Below are 15,234 nucleotides of genomic sequence, written 5' to 3' on the forward strand. Positions count from 1 at the left end.
CACACCTGTAATCCCAGCACTTTGGGAGGCTAAGGTGGATGGATCAGTTGAAGTCAGGAGTGTGAGACCAGCCTGGCCAATGTGGTGAAACCTGTCTCTACTAAAAATACAAAAACTAGCCAGGTATGGTGGTGCATGCCTGCAGTCCCAGCTACTTGGGAGGCTGAGGCAGGAGAATTGCTCAAACCCGGGAGGTGGAGGTTGCAGTGAGCCAAGATCACACCACTGCACTCCAGCCTGGGTGACAGAATGAGACCCTGTCTCAAAAAAAAAAAAAAAAAAAAAAAAAACAGATAAGCATAAAGAATAAAACATCACCCACGATCCTATTACCTAGAGATAATCACTGGTAACATTTGTTGTATTTTTTTATTTTAATAAAGTTGGGGTCTCACTATGTTGGCCAGGCTGGTCTTGAACTCCTGGCTCAAGCAGTCTGCCCTGCCTCAGCCTCCCAAAGTGCTGGGATTATAGGTGTGAGCCACTGTGGCTGGCCTGTTGTATTTCTTTCCATGTGTATATATTTTTAAAAGGTAGATAATACCATGCATGCTTTTTTTTTTTTTTGAGATGGCTTCTTGCTCTGTCACCCAGGCTGGAGTGCAATGGCACAATCTCAGCTCACTGCAACCCCTGCCTCCTGGGTTCAAGCAATTCTCCTGCCTCAGCCTCCCCAGCAGCTGGGACTACAGGTGCGTGCCACCACACCCGGCTAATTTTTGTATTTTTAGTAGAGATGGAGTTTCACCATGTTGGCCAAGCCTGTCTCGAACTCCTGACCTCAAATGATCCACCTGCCTCAGCCTCCTAAAGTGCTGGGATTACAGGCATGAGCCACCACACCCGTCCTCATGCATGCATTTTCATAACTTGCTTTTATTTAATAGATCATAGATAAACTTAATAGATTATACATTTTCATGTTAATAATTACATTTCTGGGCCGGGCGCAGTAGCTCACGCCCGTAATCCCAACACTTTGGGAGGCCGAGGCGGGCAGATCACAAGGTCAGGAGATCAAAACCATCCTGGCTAACACGGTGAAACCCTGTCTCTGCTAAAAATCCAAAAAATTAGCCGGGCGTGGTGGTACGTGCCTGTAGTCCCAGCTACTTGGGAGGCTGAGGCGGGAGAATTGCTTGAACCCAGGAGGTGGAGGTTGCAGTGAGCCGAGATTGCACCACTGCACTCCAGCCTGGGTGACAGGGTGAGTCTCCACCTCAAAAAAAAAAAAAAAAAATTACATTTCTATACTTTATAACGTTGTTGTTGTTGTTCTGACATAGCATCTCTCTCTGTGGTTCAGGCTTGAGTGCGGTGGTGCAATCTCAGCTCACTGCAACCTCTGCCTCCCAGGCTCAAGTGATTCTCCCACCTCATCCTCTTCAGTAGCTGGGACTGCAGGTGCACACCACCATGCCTGGCTAATTGTTTGTATCTTTTTGTAAAGACAGGGTCTTACCATGTTGCCCAGACTGGTCTCAAACTCGTGGGTTTAAGCAATCCTCCTGCTTCGGTCTCCCAAAGTGCTGGGATTCCAGGTGTGAGCCACCTTCTAGCCTGTAACGGTGCTTTCAATGGTATTTTCCATCAAACAAATATACTATAATTGATTTGCTTAATTCCATTTAACACAGAAGTTGAAGGGCTTTTGTTTGTTTTTTACTACGTAGACAGGGTGCCACTGTGTTGCCCAGGCTGGTCTCGAACTCCTGGCCTCAAGTGATCCTCCTGCCTTGGCCTCCCAAAGTGCTGGGATTACAGGCTTGAAACACCACACTCTGCCAGAAGTTGAAGTTTTTAAGATGGTTAGAGGAAATTGATTAAAAAGAAGGAAAACAATCTGGGCTCAGAATTCATCCAGAAAGATGAATATGAGTCACAGTAAGGAGCCTAGCCGTGGCAGTGATTGAAGAATGAAAAGTGTAAAGTGGGCCAGGCATGGTGGTTCACACCTGTAATCCCAGCACTTTGGGAGGCCGAGGTGGGCGGATCACCTGAGGTCAGGAGTTTGAGACTAGCATGGGCAAAATGGTGAAACCCTATCTCTACTAAAAATACGAAAATTAGCTGGGTGTGGTGGCACATGCCTGTAATCCCAGCTACTCTGGAGGCTGAGGCAGGAGAATCACTTGAGCCCAGGAGGCAGAGGCTGCAGTGAGCTGAGATCATGCCACTCATTACACTTCAGCCTGGGCGACAGAGCAAGGACTCTGATTCAAAAAAAAAAAAAAAAAAAAAAAAAAGCATAAAGACAAGAGAAATATGATAGTCTTCAAATAATACTGATAGTTATGGAGAAAATTGACTCTTCAATCTCTCAGGAAAGTGAGGAAAATTCTGGCTTCCATGGAAGAGGCCATAGGGGATGTCAGTTTTCTACTATAATGAAAAGCTGGAGACAAGAAATTTGGACTATGATATGGGTAAAGAGGTGTTTTCTCCTAGGTATAAGAAGGGGTCCTGGGGCTGGGCGCGGTGGCTCACGCTTGTAATCCCAGCACTTTGGGAGGCCGAGGCGGGCGGATCACGAGGTCAGGAGATCGAGACCACAGTGAAACCCTGTCTCTACTAAAAATACAAAAAAAAATTAGCCGGGCGTGGTGGCGGGCGCCTGTAGTCCCAGCTACTAGGAGAGGCTGAGGCAGGAGAATGGCGTGAACCCGGGAGGCAGAGCTTGCAGTGAGCCGAGATCGGGCCACTGCACTCCAGCCTGGGTGACAGAGCAAGACTCCGTCAAAAAAAAAAAAAAAAAAAAAAGAAGGGGTCCTGGGGTGGTGGGAAAAAAGGAGTCCCAAAGTAGATGAGAAAATAAGAAAATACATCCCTTCATGTGTGCAGAAATGCACATTGAGTGATTTGTGAAATACTGTGGTTTATATGTCAAAAACATAAACTCTAGAACCAGGCTGCAGATTTTAAATCCTAACTCTCCGTTAGCATATAAACTTGAGCAAGTTTATTAATTCCATTATGAGTAAAATAAGGGGTAATAATATACCTGCCTCATACAGTCACTGTGAGGATCACCAAGGTTAATAGATGTAAAGCAGTTAGCAGTGTCTGGTACACAGTAAGACCCAATACGCATGAGTAGAATAAACACACTCGTTGGGAGAAGAGGGAGCAGCAAGGGAAGTGACAGAAATGCTCTTATAGCAGGAGTTAATGTAAAGAGACGAGCTATAGATATGGAGGACTGATGCAGGAATTGATCAGTACAAGCATATGGTTCACCGAAGTGCATGTACAGAAGTACTCCCCGCCTCACCTCAGCATCCCATATAAAATGATTGATGGACATATAGAATCAAAAAGCATTTTATTCTCTGTAGCCTGGGTAGAGAAGCAGGCAGACACAGCATGGAACTAAGCAATAAGTTCAAAAGAAAGTTAGGGAAGCTTAAAAATTAAGCCCTCAGAACCCAAACCTAATTTCCTTTCTAAATGCCTTAAGAACTATGGGATTCTGTCTCCTTTTTTGACTCGCTGGCCTACTGGTCCTCAACTAGGAGCAATAGCCCGCAACACCCTCCCTACACCCATGGACATTTGGAAATGGCATAGGGGCATTTTTTTATTGTCGAAATCTCTTGTGGGTATTCAGTAGGCTGGCACCAGGAATGCTGAATGCCAGATAGTCCCACATAATGAGTAATTGTCTGCAGAAATGCCAGTAGCACTCATTGAGAAACACTGTGGTGTGAAATTCATGTTGTAGGTTTGTCAAGCCAGTATTTTCTAAGTTCAGTGCCAAAAAGCAAGCTGTATGCTAAGGATTGTGTATGAATAGACAGGAAGAGACTTCTTTGTTCCACAGGACATTTTCAGAAAATTCTTACTTTTGTTTGGAATATCAGAAATTGCTTACAGGGCAGGGCCTTAGCTCATACCTGTAATCTCAGCACTTTGGGAGTCTGAGGCGGGAGGATCACTTGAGCCCATGGGTTCGAGACCAGCCTGGGCAAAATTCGGAGGCCCTGCCTCTACAGAAAAAAAAAAAAAAAAAAAAAAGATAGCCAGGCGTGGTAGCTGGCACCTGTAGTAGTCCCAGCTATTTGGGAGGCTGAGCTGGGAGGATTGCTTGAGCCCAGGATGTTGAAACTGCAGTGAGCTGTGATCACACCACTGCACCCCAGCCTGGGTGACAGAGCAAGATACTGTTTAAAAAAGAAATTGCAGCCAGGCGCAGTGGCTCACACCTGTAATCCCAGCACTTTGAGAGGCTGAGGTGGGTAGATCACCTGAGGTCAGGAGTTCGAGACCAGCCTGGCCAACATTGTGAAACCCCGTTTCTATTAAAAATACAAAAATTAGCCAGGCGTGGTGGTGCACACCTGTAGTCTCAGCTACTCGGGAGGCTGAGGCAAGAGAATCACTTGAACCCGGGAGGTAGAGGTTGCAGTGAGCCGAGATTGCACCATCGCACTCTAGCCTGCGTGACAAGAGCAAAACTCTTGTCTCAAAAAACTAAAAAAGAAAAAAATTTCTTACAGATTAACTTGCCTAAATTTAAAGGCAAAGAGTCATCTAGGATATTTCCTTGAGCGCAGAAAGCCATTTGAACTGTTCTTTGTGTAGGATGTAGAGGATCACTAATGTAGATGCCTTCTCCCCCATCTTTATCTTCTTCTTTTAGCTAAGCCCAGATGGTAGGGTGTATGTAAGTTTTAGTTGTATCTACTCTGATCTGTTAAGTCCAAATTTGAGAGGATTTTTAAATGACTCTAGAATATAGTCTCATAGGCCAGGTGCAGTGGCTCACACCTATAATCCCAGCACTTTGGGAGGCCAAGATGGGAGGATCACTTGAGGCCAGGAGTTCGAGACCAGCCTGATCAACATAGTGAGACCCCATTTCTATTAAAAAAAAAAAAAAAGCATGAGCACACAATTACCACCTAATATGTTAATCATTTTTATGTCTGTGTTCATCTCAGGAGAGAAACCCTTTATCTGTGAAATCTGTGGCAAAAGCTTCACCAGCCGCCCCAACATGAAGAGACACCGCAGAACTCACACAGGCGAGAAGCCCTATCCATGTGATGTGTGTGGCCAGCGGTTCCGCTTCTCGAACATGCTTAAGGCCCACAAGGAGAAGTGCTTTCGGGTGACCAGCCCCGTGAATGTGCCACCTGCTGTCCAGATTCCACTTACAACTTCCCCAGCCACCCCAGTTCCTTCTGTGGTGAACACACCCACAACCCCAACCCCTCCAATCAATATGAATCCTGTAAGCACTCTTCCCCCTCGGCCCATCCCCCACCCCTTCTCGCACCTGCACATCCACCCACACCCTCACCACCCACACCACCTTCCCATCCCTCCAGTCCCTCACCTCCCCCCACCTCCAGCTCTCTTTAAGAGTGAGCCTTTAAATCATAGAGGCCAGAGTGAGGACAACTTTCTGCGTCACCTGGCAGAGAAGAACAGTTCAGCACAGCATCATTAGCATCCGTCTCATTAGTGTGTTCTCCAGGAGACACGTCCCCATGTGTGAGTGTGCACAGAGGGAGTCGGTGAGCATTTCCTTAGTTCTCAGACTCTCCTCCGCCTCTACCAAGAGCTTCGCCAGTGTCACTGAATCAACAGATCCAAGGGAATGAACAAGAAGACTACCTTGAGCTCACAGAGGGACTGTCATCTAAACCAGGGGAACCACTGAACTAAAGCCCAATTTGCTTGCATTTTCTGATGACTTTTATAAGTTTCAAATACTCAGACTTGTGGAATTTTATAATTTCATATCAGCTGATGAGGTATGCTTGCTTTTATATCCCGGACTTCTCCTCAAAGAGGGGATAGGCCTGGTTTCCTTTGTACTAATCGGGAAGGCTGTGAGATTAATCCAGAGCATTAATTGTATCACTGTGTATGGTAAGGAATTCTTTTCAGCTTTTGGTGCCAGCTATAGAGTTGAGCTGGCCATGTTTCACAGTATATCAAGCATTATAGAGAAAGACAGAAATTTTCTTCTTTGTGTAGCTCTCCTAACGCACTCTTTATTTTACTACAGAAATTATTTTAGAGTTTTTGTATAGACTTCTTTTGGTAGTCTGTTTCTAAAATGAAATGTATTTCAATAAGCAGTGTAATTTTTTCAGTGTAGCTGAACCTATGTTGTAAAATAGAAAAAAATTTTTATAATCATCAAAATGTGATTCTTAAAGATGCATATAACTTCTATAATTCAAAGCTATTCTTACATCCGTACAACTCAAAAGGTGCTTCAGAGACTAGATGTATCTGAGAGGGTCTCCAGACCAGGTTACTGCAAAAATGAGGTTTTGCTTTCAGGATTTGGCGTAAATACTTGGTAGTTTTGACATCTCTGCTTAACACTCAGAGAGGCTCCCTAATGTGCTCCTGTCCTCCATGTTCTGCTTGGCTTCGTTAGTGCATTACATGAAATGATTTGCAGGGGATGGGGCCTTTTCCAGGGAAGTCACCTAAAGCTTGCATGTTTTGAAAATTTGAATAAGGCTGTTTGCTGACAGGAGGAGGAAGTAGTGGAGATCATTTCATCTCAGTCACGTCTGTTTCTCACTTCCCTTAGGAACTGTGTTCGTGTTTAGCTTTTATGGGATGACAAATTGAAATCTCTCTTTTTGAGGTTGCTTTATTTTTCTAGAATTGTTATAAGAAGCTAAAATAGTAAACTTAAAATCACAAACATGATGTTGCTGATAGTGGCTGAGAAATTCAGATGAGAAGACAAATTGGTTATGAATTTTGAAATATCTATTATATATAAAATGTGGATATGTTCACAACCTTGAGCTATTTTAACACAGTTTAAATATAGTGAGGGAAAACTCCGAAGTTTTACTGCCCTGTCCTCTGCAAATTATGTAATACCAGCATTCTTAGGTGATAAAGAGAGCAGCACCTCTGGCACCTTTAGGCCGATTACTTTTTCAAGTTTGGGGAACTTCAAAAGAACATAATCAACCAGGAGCTTATTATAGGAAAGGCTGAACAGAAGGGCTAGTGTATTGATTACACTTAACTGATCATATTTATCCAGACTCAGTATAGCTTAAAATTTTGTATTTCTTTATCTTAGAGAACTGAGTTCCCAGGCTAAATCACTTACCTCCCACCCTCTCTCCAATTTTTTTTTTTTTTAAGAGACAAGGTCTTGCTATGTTGCCCAGGCTAGAGTGCAGTGGCTATTCACAGGTGCGATTATAGCACACTACAGCCTCCAACTCTTGGGCTCAAGCAACCCTGCCTCAGCTAACCAAGTAGCTGAGACTACAGGCGCATGCTACCATGCCCAGTCCATTTTTTAATCTTGAAATTTCTTCATTTTTCTTTCTTCGGGTTCTTAAAATCTTTGCCTGAATCAGAAAGCTGGCTTTTATTTATTTTTAAATTTTTAATATTAAATGTGCAGATATGCTTTGAGCACTTTTCTAGCTAATGAGCTCTGTGGTAGGAAAAAATGAATTCTTTCAATTGAGATTAAGTCCATATTTTTCAAATGTCACATTCTCTATTGGCTTTTTGGTTTAGTGTTTCTAAATTTTCTCCTTCTGATTTTGCCTGTCTTACATAATGAGCATAGGAAAATTTTGGAATGAGGCAGAAAAGTATCTCAAGACATACTTCCTGGTTTTGGATGTAAGTTTTAAAGAATGGTATTTTTAATATTTGTACACATTCTTTGAGCACCCAGGTACCCAAGCCAATAAGGAAAGTTAATTCCTTGCATATGACTGTTATATCTTTAGTGGTTGTCTCCCCCTCCCTCCACAGTCTCCTTGGCATTCCATGACAAGTTTGTCAACCTACACTTTTATATAGACATATCATTATTTCATGGTCAAGCCTGTAGTATTAAAATGATTTTTTTTAAAGATGTAAACTGTGCTTAGTTAATTGGTTATATTTTGTTCTGTTTTTTTTTTGAGGCAAAGTCTTGCTCTGTTGCCTGGGCTGGAGTGCAGTGGCGCGATCTTGGCTCACTGCAACCCGTGCCTCCTGGGTTCAAGTGATTCTCCTGCCTCAGCCTCCCGAGTAGCTGGGATTACAGACGCGCACCACCACGCCCGGCTAAGTTTTGTATTTTTGGTAGAGATGGGGTTTCACCATATTGGCCAGGCTGGTCTCAAACTCTTGACCTTGTGATCCGCCCACCTCAGCTTCCCAAAGTGCTGGGATTACAGGCGTGAGCCACCGTGCCCAGCCGCCTTATTTTATTCTGAATAAATTTACAGTATTGGGCAGCAATTCTGAATTCTAGACTTGAGACCACAGAATCAACCATTTCATGAGGCTGTACTATAATTATACACTGGAATATTCAGGTAGTCATCTTTGATTTTTCATTCAAGTAAATATAGCCATAAGAAAATATCTGCTATACAGGAAAACCAGTATTACGCAAATACCACCATCCTTAACAGAAGCAAAATATATATATATATATATATATAATTTTTTAAAATTAGCATTGTCATACAGTACAATTCTTAATGAAGTGTATTGTGGAACAATTTAGAAACTTCCTTTTTTTCCCCTAGATTAAGGATACTTTCCTTGACTTGAGATTTGTGATCTTCAGGAAAACTGCTCAAATATAGTGACTCCTCATCAGTATCATATTGCATATGAATAATGAAATGCATTAAGAATATTCACAACATTAATGCTTCTGAATATAAGAACTGCAGGATTAAGCCTTAAACATATATGTGCAACACGTTTAACATGGTTAAGACTCAAACTCAGGGTTGAAAATTTGGTTGGGGTCCTCTTTGTAAGATAAAAGTTGCATTATGTGGTATGTTTTCTTCCATATATGCTACAGCACCCCATGAATTCTTCAAAACTTTTTACCTACTTGTTATCTGTTTATGAAAAAAAGAATTATGGAGAAGTTTGAGTTCTCAGCCCTTATCTGTACATCTGTTAAAGACAACAAAAGCTGCATTTAAGCATTATATAGATAACAAATTGAGGCTGTCTCATTACTTAGTTTTACTGTCTTCAAAGGTTTGTATCATTGCTAGGGTTAAGACTTATTTGAGGATAAGTTGGCATTGTATTTTTTGTGTGTGTGGGTTGGTTTGTTTGTATTTGTTTCGTTTTTATTTTTCTATTTTCTCTCATAGATTTATCAGTAAAATATAAACTCTTCCTTAGCCTTAATAAAGGCTGCTGCTTTCTCAAATTGAGTCAGGTAGGCTCATTCTGAGTTAGATTTTTAAATTTGAATGAAGAAAAGACAACAATTTAAAGGCATGTGGCTTCATTTCCACATATATTTGTGACTGGATTCTTATTTTTAGCAAGAGGGGAGATCGCCACAAAAAAAAAAAAAAAAAGAAGCCTGTGCAAATCAGTTACCAATACTTTCATAGTCTACCATTTACATTAACTGTTCTAGATTAATGACTAAGCATGGACATTACCATAATTATACCATTTTTTTAAAACCACATTTGTTGGAAGTATCCTTTTCTAGTGGTTAGAACTTTCTGTATAATTTGATTGTCCCTCATATACTAACCGAAAGCAAAATGCTCTGATGAGATGCTTATAAACTATGAATTTTTTAATTCTTGAAATTTTTTTCGGTTTTTATGTTTGTTGAATAGATATGTATGTTTAGTTTCATTATTATTTCACTGGAAGTTTTAAATTTTGAGAAGATGAAGCAGAGATAGAAATCCATTGCAGGTATATGTATATTTACCCCATCTTGCAGATCTCGGTTAGTAAAACACAGAATGATAGGTCGGTTTTAATGTTTAAAAAAAAAAAAAAAAAACTAAAAAACTAAAGTTAGAGAAAACTTTCTGTTTGAGCTACTATATAGAAAAGACAACTTTTATTGCATTGGTGGTCCACATGATAAATATTTCAGTGCTGTTCTAGACTGTATGAGAAGTACTTAATGAAAAAAGGGATATATCACATTTAAGAATTGTATCAGCTAATTACTGTTTTTAAAAAACCAACTCATTTGGAATTCTTCAGGCTATAAAATTGAGCAAGTAAAGTTTGGGTTTTAATTTTCCTTTGCCTGAACCAAGATAAGAAATTTCTTAAGAGTTTTTTTTTTTTTTTTTAAGGAATTAAAGGTCATAAGCCATTAGAAATAGTGGCATTATTATGCAATAACAACACCCTAGCTAACCTGCTTTTGTCATCTGTAGCACTTACAATAAAGAATGATGACCTTCCAACCCTGGACACTACCTCGATAAAGCAAACCAGAGATCCTCTCTACACTTTCTATGGAAGCCATAAAAGTTGCCATCAATATATCCACTTTCATAGTTCTATACTTTTATACTTTCTAGACTTTTTATAGACTTTATGATCAGATCTTTTTGTCTTAGAGGATAGGTTTTGCAAGATTCAAAGGAAAATCAAACTCCTTGGTTGTTCCAGCTTTGAAGCTTTTGCTTCAGTAAATTTGTTTAAAGAACCAGGTCACATACCATTTATCAAATTCTTTATTTAAGTCAGAATACTTTGCAGACATGCATATTTGGAAAACAAACTCTTTCTTTTTCACTAGATAGAGTCTGTATTGTTGTAAGAAACTACTTATAAGATGGCTTTCTTTCTGCTTTGTCACTCTATATATTACTCAATAATATATGTATGGTCACAGGTTCCTGGAGTTGTTTTATTTCTTTATGACAGATACATGAGTATGCACCTCTCTCTAATCCTCTGATGTCACTGCAGCTTAAGTCTCTCTCACTCTGTTTTTGAGTGCCTTCAAAATGCCAGCATCCTGGAACATTCTTTTCCTGATCTAAATCCTACCTCTGACTATTTCATTATCCATGAATATTGGACTTCACCCATATTCCAATGGGCTTAACTCTACAAACTAGCTAAAACCTTGGACAAGAATTTTGACCGTATTTCTGTTTTGTTCCTCCATGTCATTTTTAGGTTACATTTTTAACTTTTATTTATATCTTATTTCTTCACATATTACGTCTCTATTGATTTTATCCTTATTTGACTCTTCACTTTCTTTACTTTCACCAGAAATTTGACGTTCCTTTAAAATTAAAGGTCATTGAATGTCTTTTGAACACCTTTTTCTCAACTGAAGTCTTCCTGAATGCCTCCCCTTTCTGATGAAAGGATCTTGAGTGCTGCTGTTGCTCTGCCCTGTTCCACGTGCCCACTCTCTTCCATACACATTTTGCGAGACTATTTATTTTAGTCAAATTAATTTAAAATTGCTCTCTGGGTTTCTGCTCTCTTATGGCCCTGTTCCTCAAGAACTTCTGTTTACTTTTTCTAGCTGTTTTCATCTAATTCGTTTAAAACGTATGATGGATCCATAATATATGAAGGATGTAGTGAAAAGGAGGTTGCAGTGTTTTATGTAATATGATCGAGCACCTCCGTGATGAAACATTTAGCAATTGGCTAGTCCTTCACAGCCAGAGCGGAAGTTTGTGCTGTGTACAGGTCTTTTTACTCCCTTCCAGTTCTCCTCCAAAACTGGAGAAAAAGAAAAAAAAAAAGAACTCTTTCAAATGAGGAGATTTGATTGCATTTTTTTTAGGTGAATGAAAGCTTGGAGTTGAGCATTTGGGCCTTAGTCAGCATTTTTCCTTTCTGACTTAAAATCTCATGTCCTTTTCCTTAAAGTTAATAGTACTCAGGTTTTTAAGACTAATAACCACACAAGGTGGGTATCTAAGAAGGCAGCTGTTAATACATTCTCCATCTTTCCTGTCTGGCAACAGACACTATATTGTTGGTGAGATAGTGCAAAATTGTGAGAATTGGTTATGTTTGATGATGAATAAATTCAAGATTTTTGAAGGCTTCACTGCTATTTGGGATGGGAAGATGAGTTTACAAAATGAAAAAGGTAGATTTTTATGTTACATAAATCAGTAACAGGGGTTTCTTGTTGTGTTAATTGCCTTTCACTTCATTCGCCGTGATGTTTCTTCCTCATTGTTGATCTAGAAGTTTGCCTCTTGGATAGTAACTAGCAAATTAGTATCTACTTTAAAATTTGTGGCTTTTCTCTTCAGAGTCCCAGGCCATAAAACAATGGAGAGCTGTACTTGCTTGTCGCTTGGAGGAACCACATCCTTGAGACAGCCTGCTGTCTTGTATGTCTTCAGTAGGAAACTTCCGACACACGCATCCAAGGGAGTTCCTGCCCCTGAGAAGTGTTCCCATAGCTTTCCAGTCGCAGGTTACTTTCACACTACATCAGCTTCTCTGGTGAGATCAGGGATGTTACATATTACTTGGAAATGATTTCATAGGAAGTGAGGATGGGGCAAGAAAGGAGGTGGAAGCTGAATCTTGCTTAACTTCAGAAGGAAATCTGATACTTGCCTTGGCTAGTTCTGATCAACTAAAGAGCCTGTGTCTACTGGATGTGCCAAAGAATCAAGTTGTTTCTGGAATATCCAGCTCCTCTGAATGAACACAGCTTCCTCCCTACCTGTCTTTTACGGGTGAAAAGGGACCGTCTGATGAGCATGATAGACTTAGACTCACATCCTGTACAGGACTCAAGACTGTTTCATTGCATTTGAAAGTTGGTGGGAAGTATTTTATTCTGCTAGAACTCCTGACCCTCCTAGAAATATCTTTTCATGCTCTATTAATTCAATTCATTAGGTTAAAAAGAAACTGTGTGACATAATTTTGGTGTTTACTTCTTAAGTTGTCTCCCCAAGGGCATATATGTAGCCTCTGAAAATGGAATGATTTCGTCTCAATCTTCCGTAAATTTGAATATGCATTTTATTCATTTCTTGACATGGGCTGTGTGACTGTTTTCCATCAGCAGTTCTGGCTTTGTCCACAAGGGAGCAATAAAGTACTTTAGCTTTATTCTCAACCTTCTAAAGAAAGATCCCACTTTTAAATCTCTTCTGGAATAGCCTCTTGGCTCAAAGCTTATTCATATATTTTGATTATTTGAGAAATTTTCCCTTATTACAAAGTCCAGTTGTCGTTCATCCCTCATGATGCAAGCAATGATTGACGTGTGGGTCTGGAGTCCTTGTGGGTCAGGCATCTTAATTAATTAGACTTTTTACATATTGATGACCCCCAGATTGAAAGCCAGGACCTTCCCATGGGGGTGCCTTTGTGTGCTGAAGGCAGAGCAGGCAGGCTTCCCCGCTCCTATCTCCTCTGCAGGCCACCACCATCACATCTATAGAAGGAGGAACAAGAGCACTGGGGGAACTCTGGAGTATGAGTAAGGAAATGCTTCTCACCTTCTCTGCTCCAAAGAGATATCTGTTACATCAGGGAACAAGTCCTCCAGGTCAGGCCCTTCCTCCTGACCAGTGCAACGGGCACTCCAGGTTAGAAACTGTGTGTGCTCCCTCTCTGTCAGTTACTTGTCTTAAGGGCTCCTATCCGTGATCATCAGCTCTCTGGCCATGAGTTCTGTTTGTGCTTATTGCAGCAGCATCTTCACAACAAACAGGTCAGTAATCAACCTGGGAAGGGAAAAGACCAGACGGTAAATATTACCCTCTGTAGAGCCGGGAGGCATTTACACCTGGAATGGCCTTCTTAACTGATTTCTGCCTGGCCCCCTCACCCCCAGCCAAGTCTAAACCTGAGCAATACCAGGCACAGAGAGGTGTCTACTTGTAACTCCAACACTTGACAAAAAACAAAACTGAAGCTGTGATTGGTTTAGGCAGCAAGTGGCCAGGTGCAACTTGTTTGTTTTTATTTTTGTTTTCCCCAACAGTACTGAGATCACTTGCACTTTTCCTCATTTCTTAAGAAAAGAAAATCCAGTTTGCTTGCCATGACTTCTTTAGCGTTAGGTTTACAAAGCTTGTTGTTGAATGTTGAATATTTGTCCAAAGGAGTTTGACAAAATAGAAGCTGCTTGGTCCCTGTTCTGCCTGCTAGGTCATAAGGATGAAGGCCATGTGGCTGGGGTACTTATGTCAAGTCCAGAATGGGGCAGTGTCCCTCTCCTACCTCTCTGCGGAGATGCAATTGAAGGTCAAGTAGACTCAGTGTAGGGCAGGCAGCTGTCATGCTGCAAAGAAGTTTAGAGGAGTCTTTGGGTTGGGGAGGTGACAGGTAGGTAGGACAGGATCTCTTAAGATGGGAAAGATACTGGGGAGAGGAGGGCTGTTTGGCCCCAGGGAACTGCAGTGAGGTGGAACTGAGCTCCGCTCCTGAATCTCCAAAGGAGCCCATGCTGCCCGGCTTCCCTGAGTCATTTTTTCCAGCATCCTGTCAGATCCCTCAATGTACTGATTTCCCCCTTGTGTTAACTATACCAATATTATTTTTTTAGCAATTGAAATGCACTTTTTTATTTCAACTCAATCATGATTTTAAGTATAAAAAATTTATAGATTGTTAAAACTACTTTTTTGTGTATTTTTAACCACTCAATGTAGCATTGTATATTTTATTCTTGTGAGACTCTGGTACAGGTGTGCCGCCTAATGATTTTTCTGAGATGCTGGGCCTTTGGATGTGTACGGTAACCAACTTAATGCTAATGTTCAAAGTAAAAAAAAAAAAAAAAGCAGCCATATCCCCTGTGTGTCTTTCTTCATTTCTTCCTTACCCTCAGATGACAACATTTTGAGGTCCCCCTGGCTAACAAATTGCCCTTTTTGAGAAAAATGAACAATCCTGCAGTCCTCTTCTGCTGTTATTTGTTGTTTCTAGTGATGGTAATAGGCTGACCTACCCCAAACCCTGCCTGATCTCTTCATGAATAACAGGTTTTCAAGGCTGTTAACCAAAGGCAGAGTGATTAGTTCTCTCTTTGCAGCGCTGTTTGGTTTCAGTAACACTAGTGTGTTCAGCCAAGCAATAATCTGAAAGTATCCTTGAGAACAGTGTTTGGAAAAAGGATCAGGATTGGGTTCTGAACCAATTTGAAGAAAAATCAACACAGATGGAAACAGCTTACAAAGTACAGTCAGTGAAAAGCAATAATTATAAAATATGGTACTTGGGATGAGGCATCTTTCCCTACCTCTACCCCCTTCATTTAGTCATTCATTTATTCCACAAATGTTTATTAGATGCCTAATACGTGCTGGACATTGATCTGGCCACTGGGGATTCAGCAATGAGAAAGACAGGCTCTACTCTCACAGACCCTGCTTTCTGGTGGAGAAACGCTGACAATAAACAAATGATGATCTTATATAATGTTAGGTGGTGTGGGCCCTTGTACTGTGAAGCTTGCCCTCAGAGCTGTGACTGTAGTCAGCTGGAAGT

At 40.9% G+C, this 15,234-nt stretch overlaps 1 protein-coding gene across 4 annotated transcripts in view; it reads left to right on the plus strand.

Moving 5' to 3' along the window:
- The window catches only part of ZNF652 (zinc finger protein 652), a 76,310-nt gene extending 61,783 nt beyond the window's left edge, over nucleotides 1-14,527 (plus strand). For 2 of the 4 annotated variants that reach the window (XM_032163310.2, XM_058445054.1), the window contains exon 6: nucleotides 4,941-14,527. In XM_032163310.2, coding sequence (XP_032019201.1) covers nucleotides 4,941-5,452 — 512 coding nt within the window. In that variant the 3' untranslated portion in view covers nucleotides 5,453-14,527. The remainder of the gene's footprint in view (nucleotides 1-4,940) is intronic. The other 2 variants (XR_009215143.1, XM_058445055.1) reach the window with 2 other exon arrangements.
- Nucleotides 14,528-15,234: the final 707 nt, after the last annotated feature.

The sequence above is a fragment of the Hylobates moloch genome, unplaced genomic scaffold (assembly GCF_009828535.3).
Source record: "Hylobates moloch isolate HMO894 unplaced genomic scaffold, HMol_V3 SCAFFOLD_10, whole genome shotgun sequence".
NCBI lineage: Eukaryota > Metazoa > Chordata > Mammalia > Primates > Hylobatidae > Hylobates > Hylobates moloch.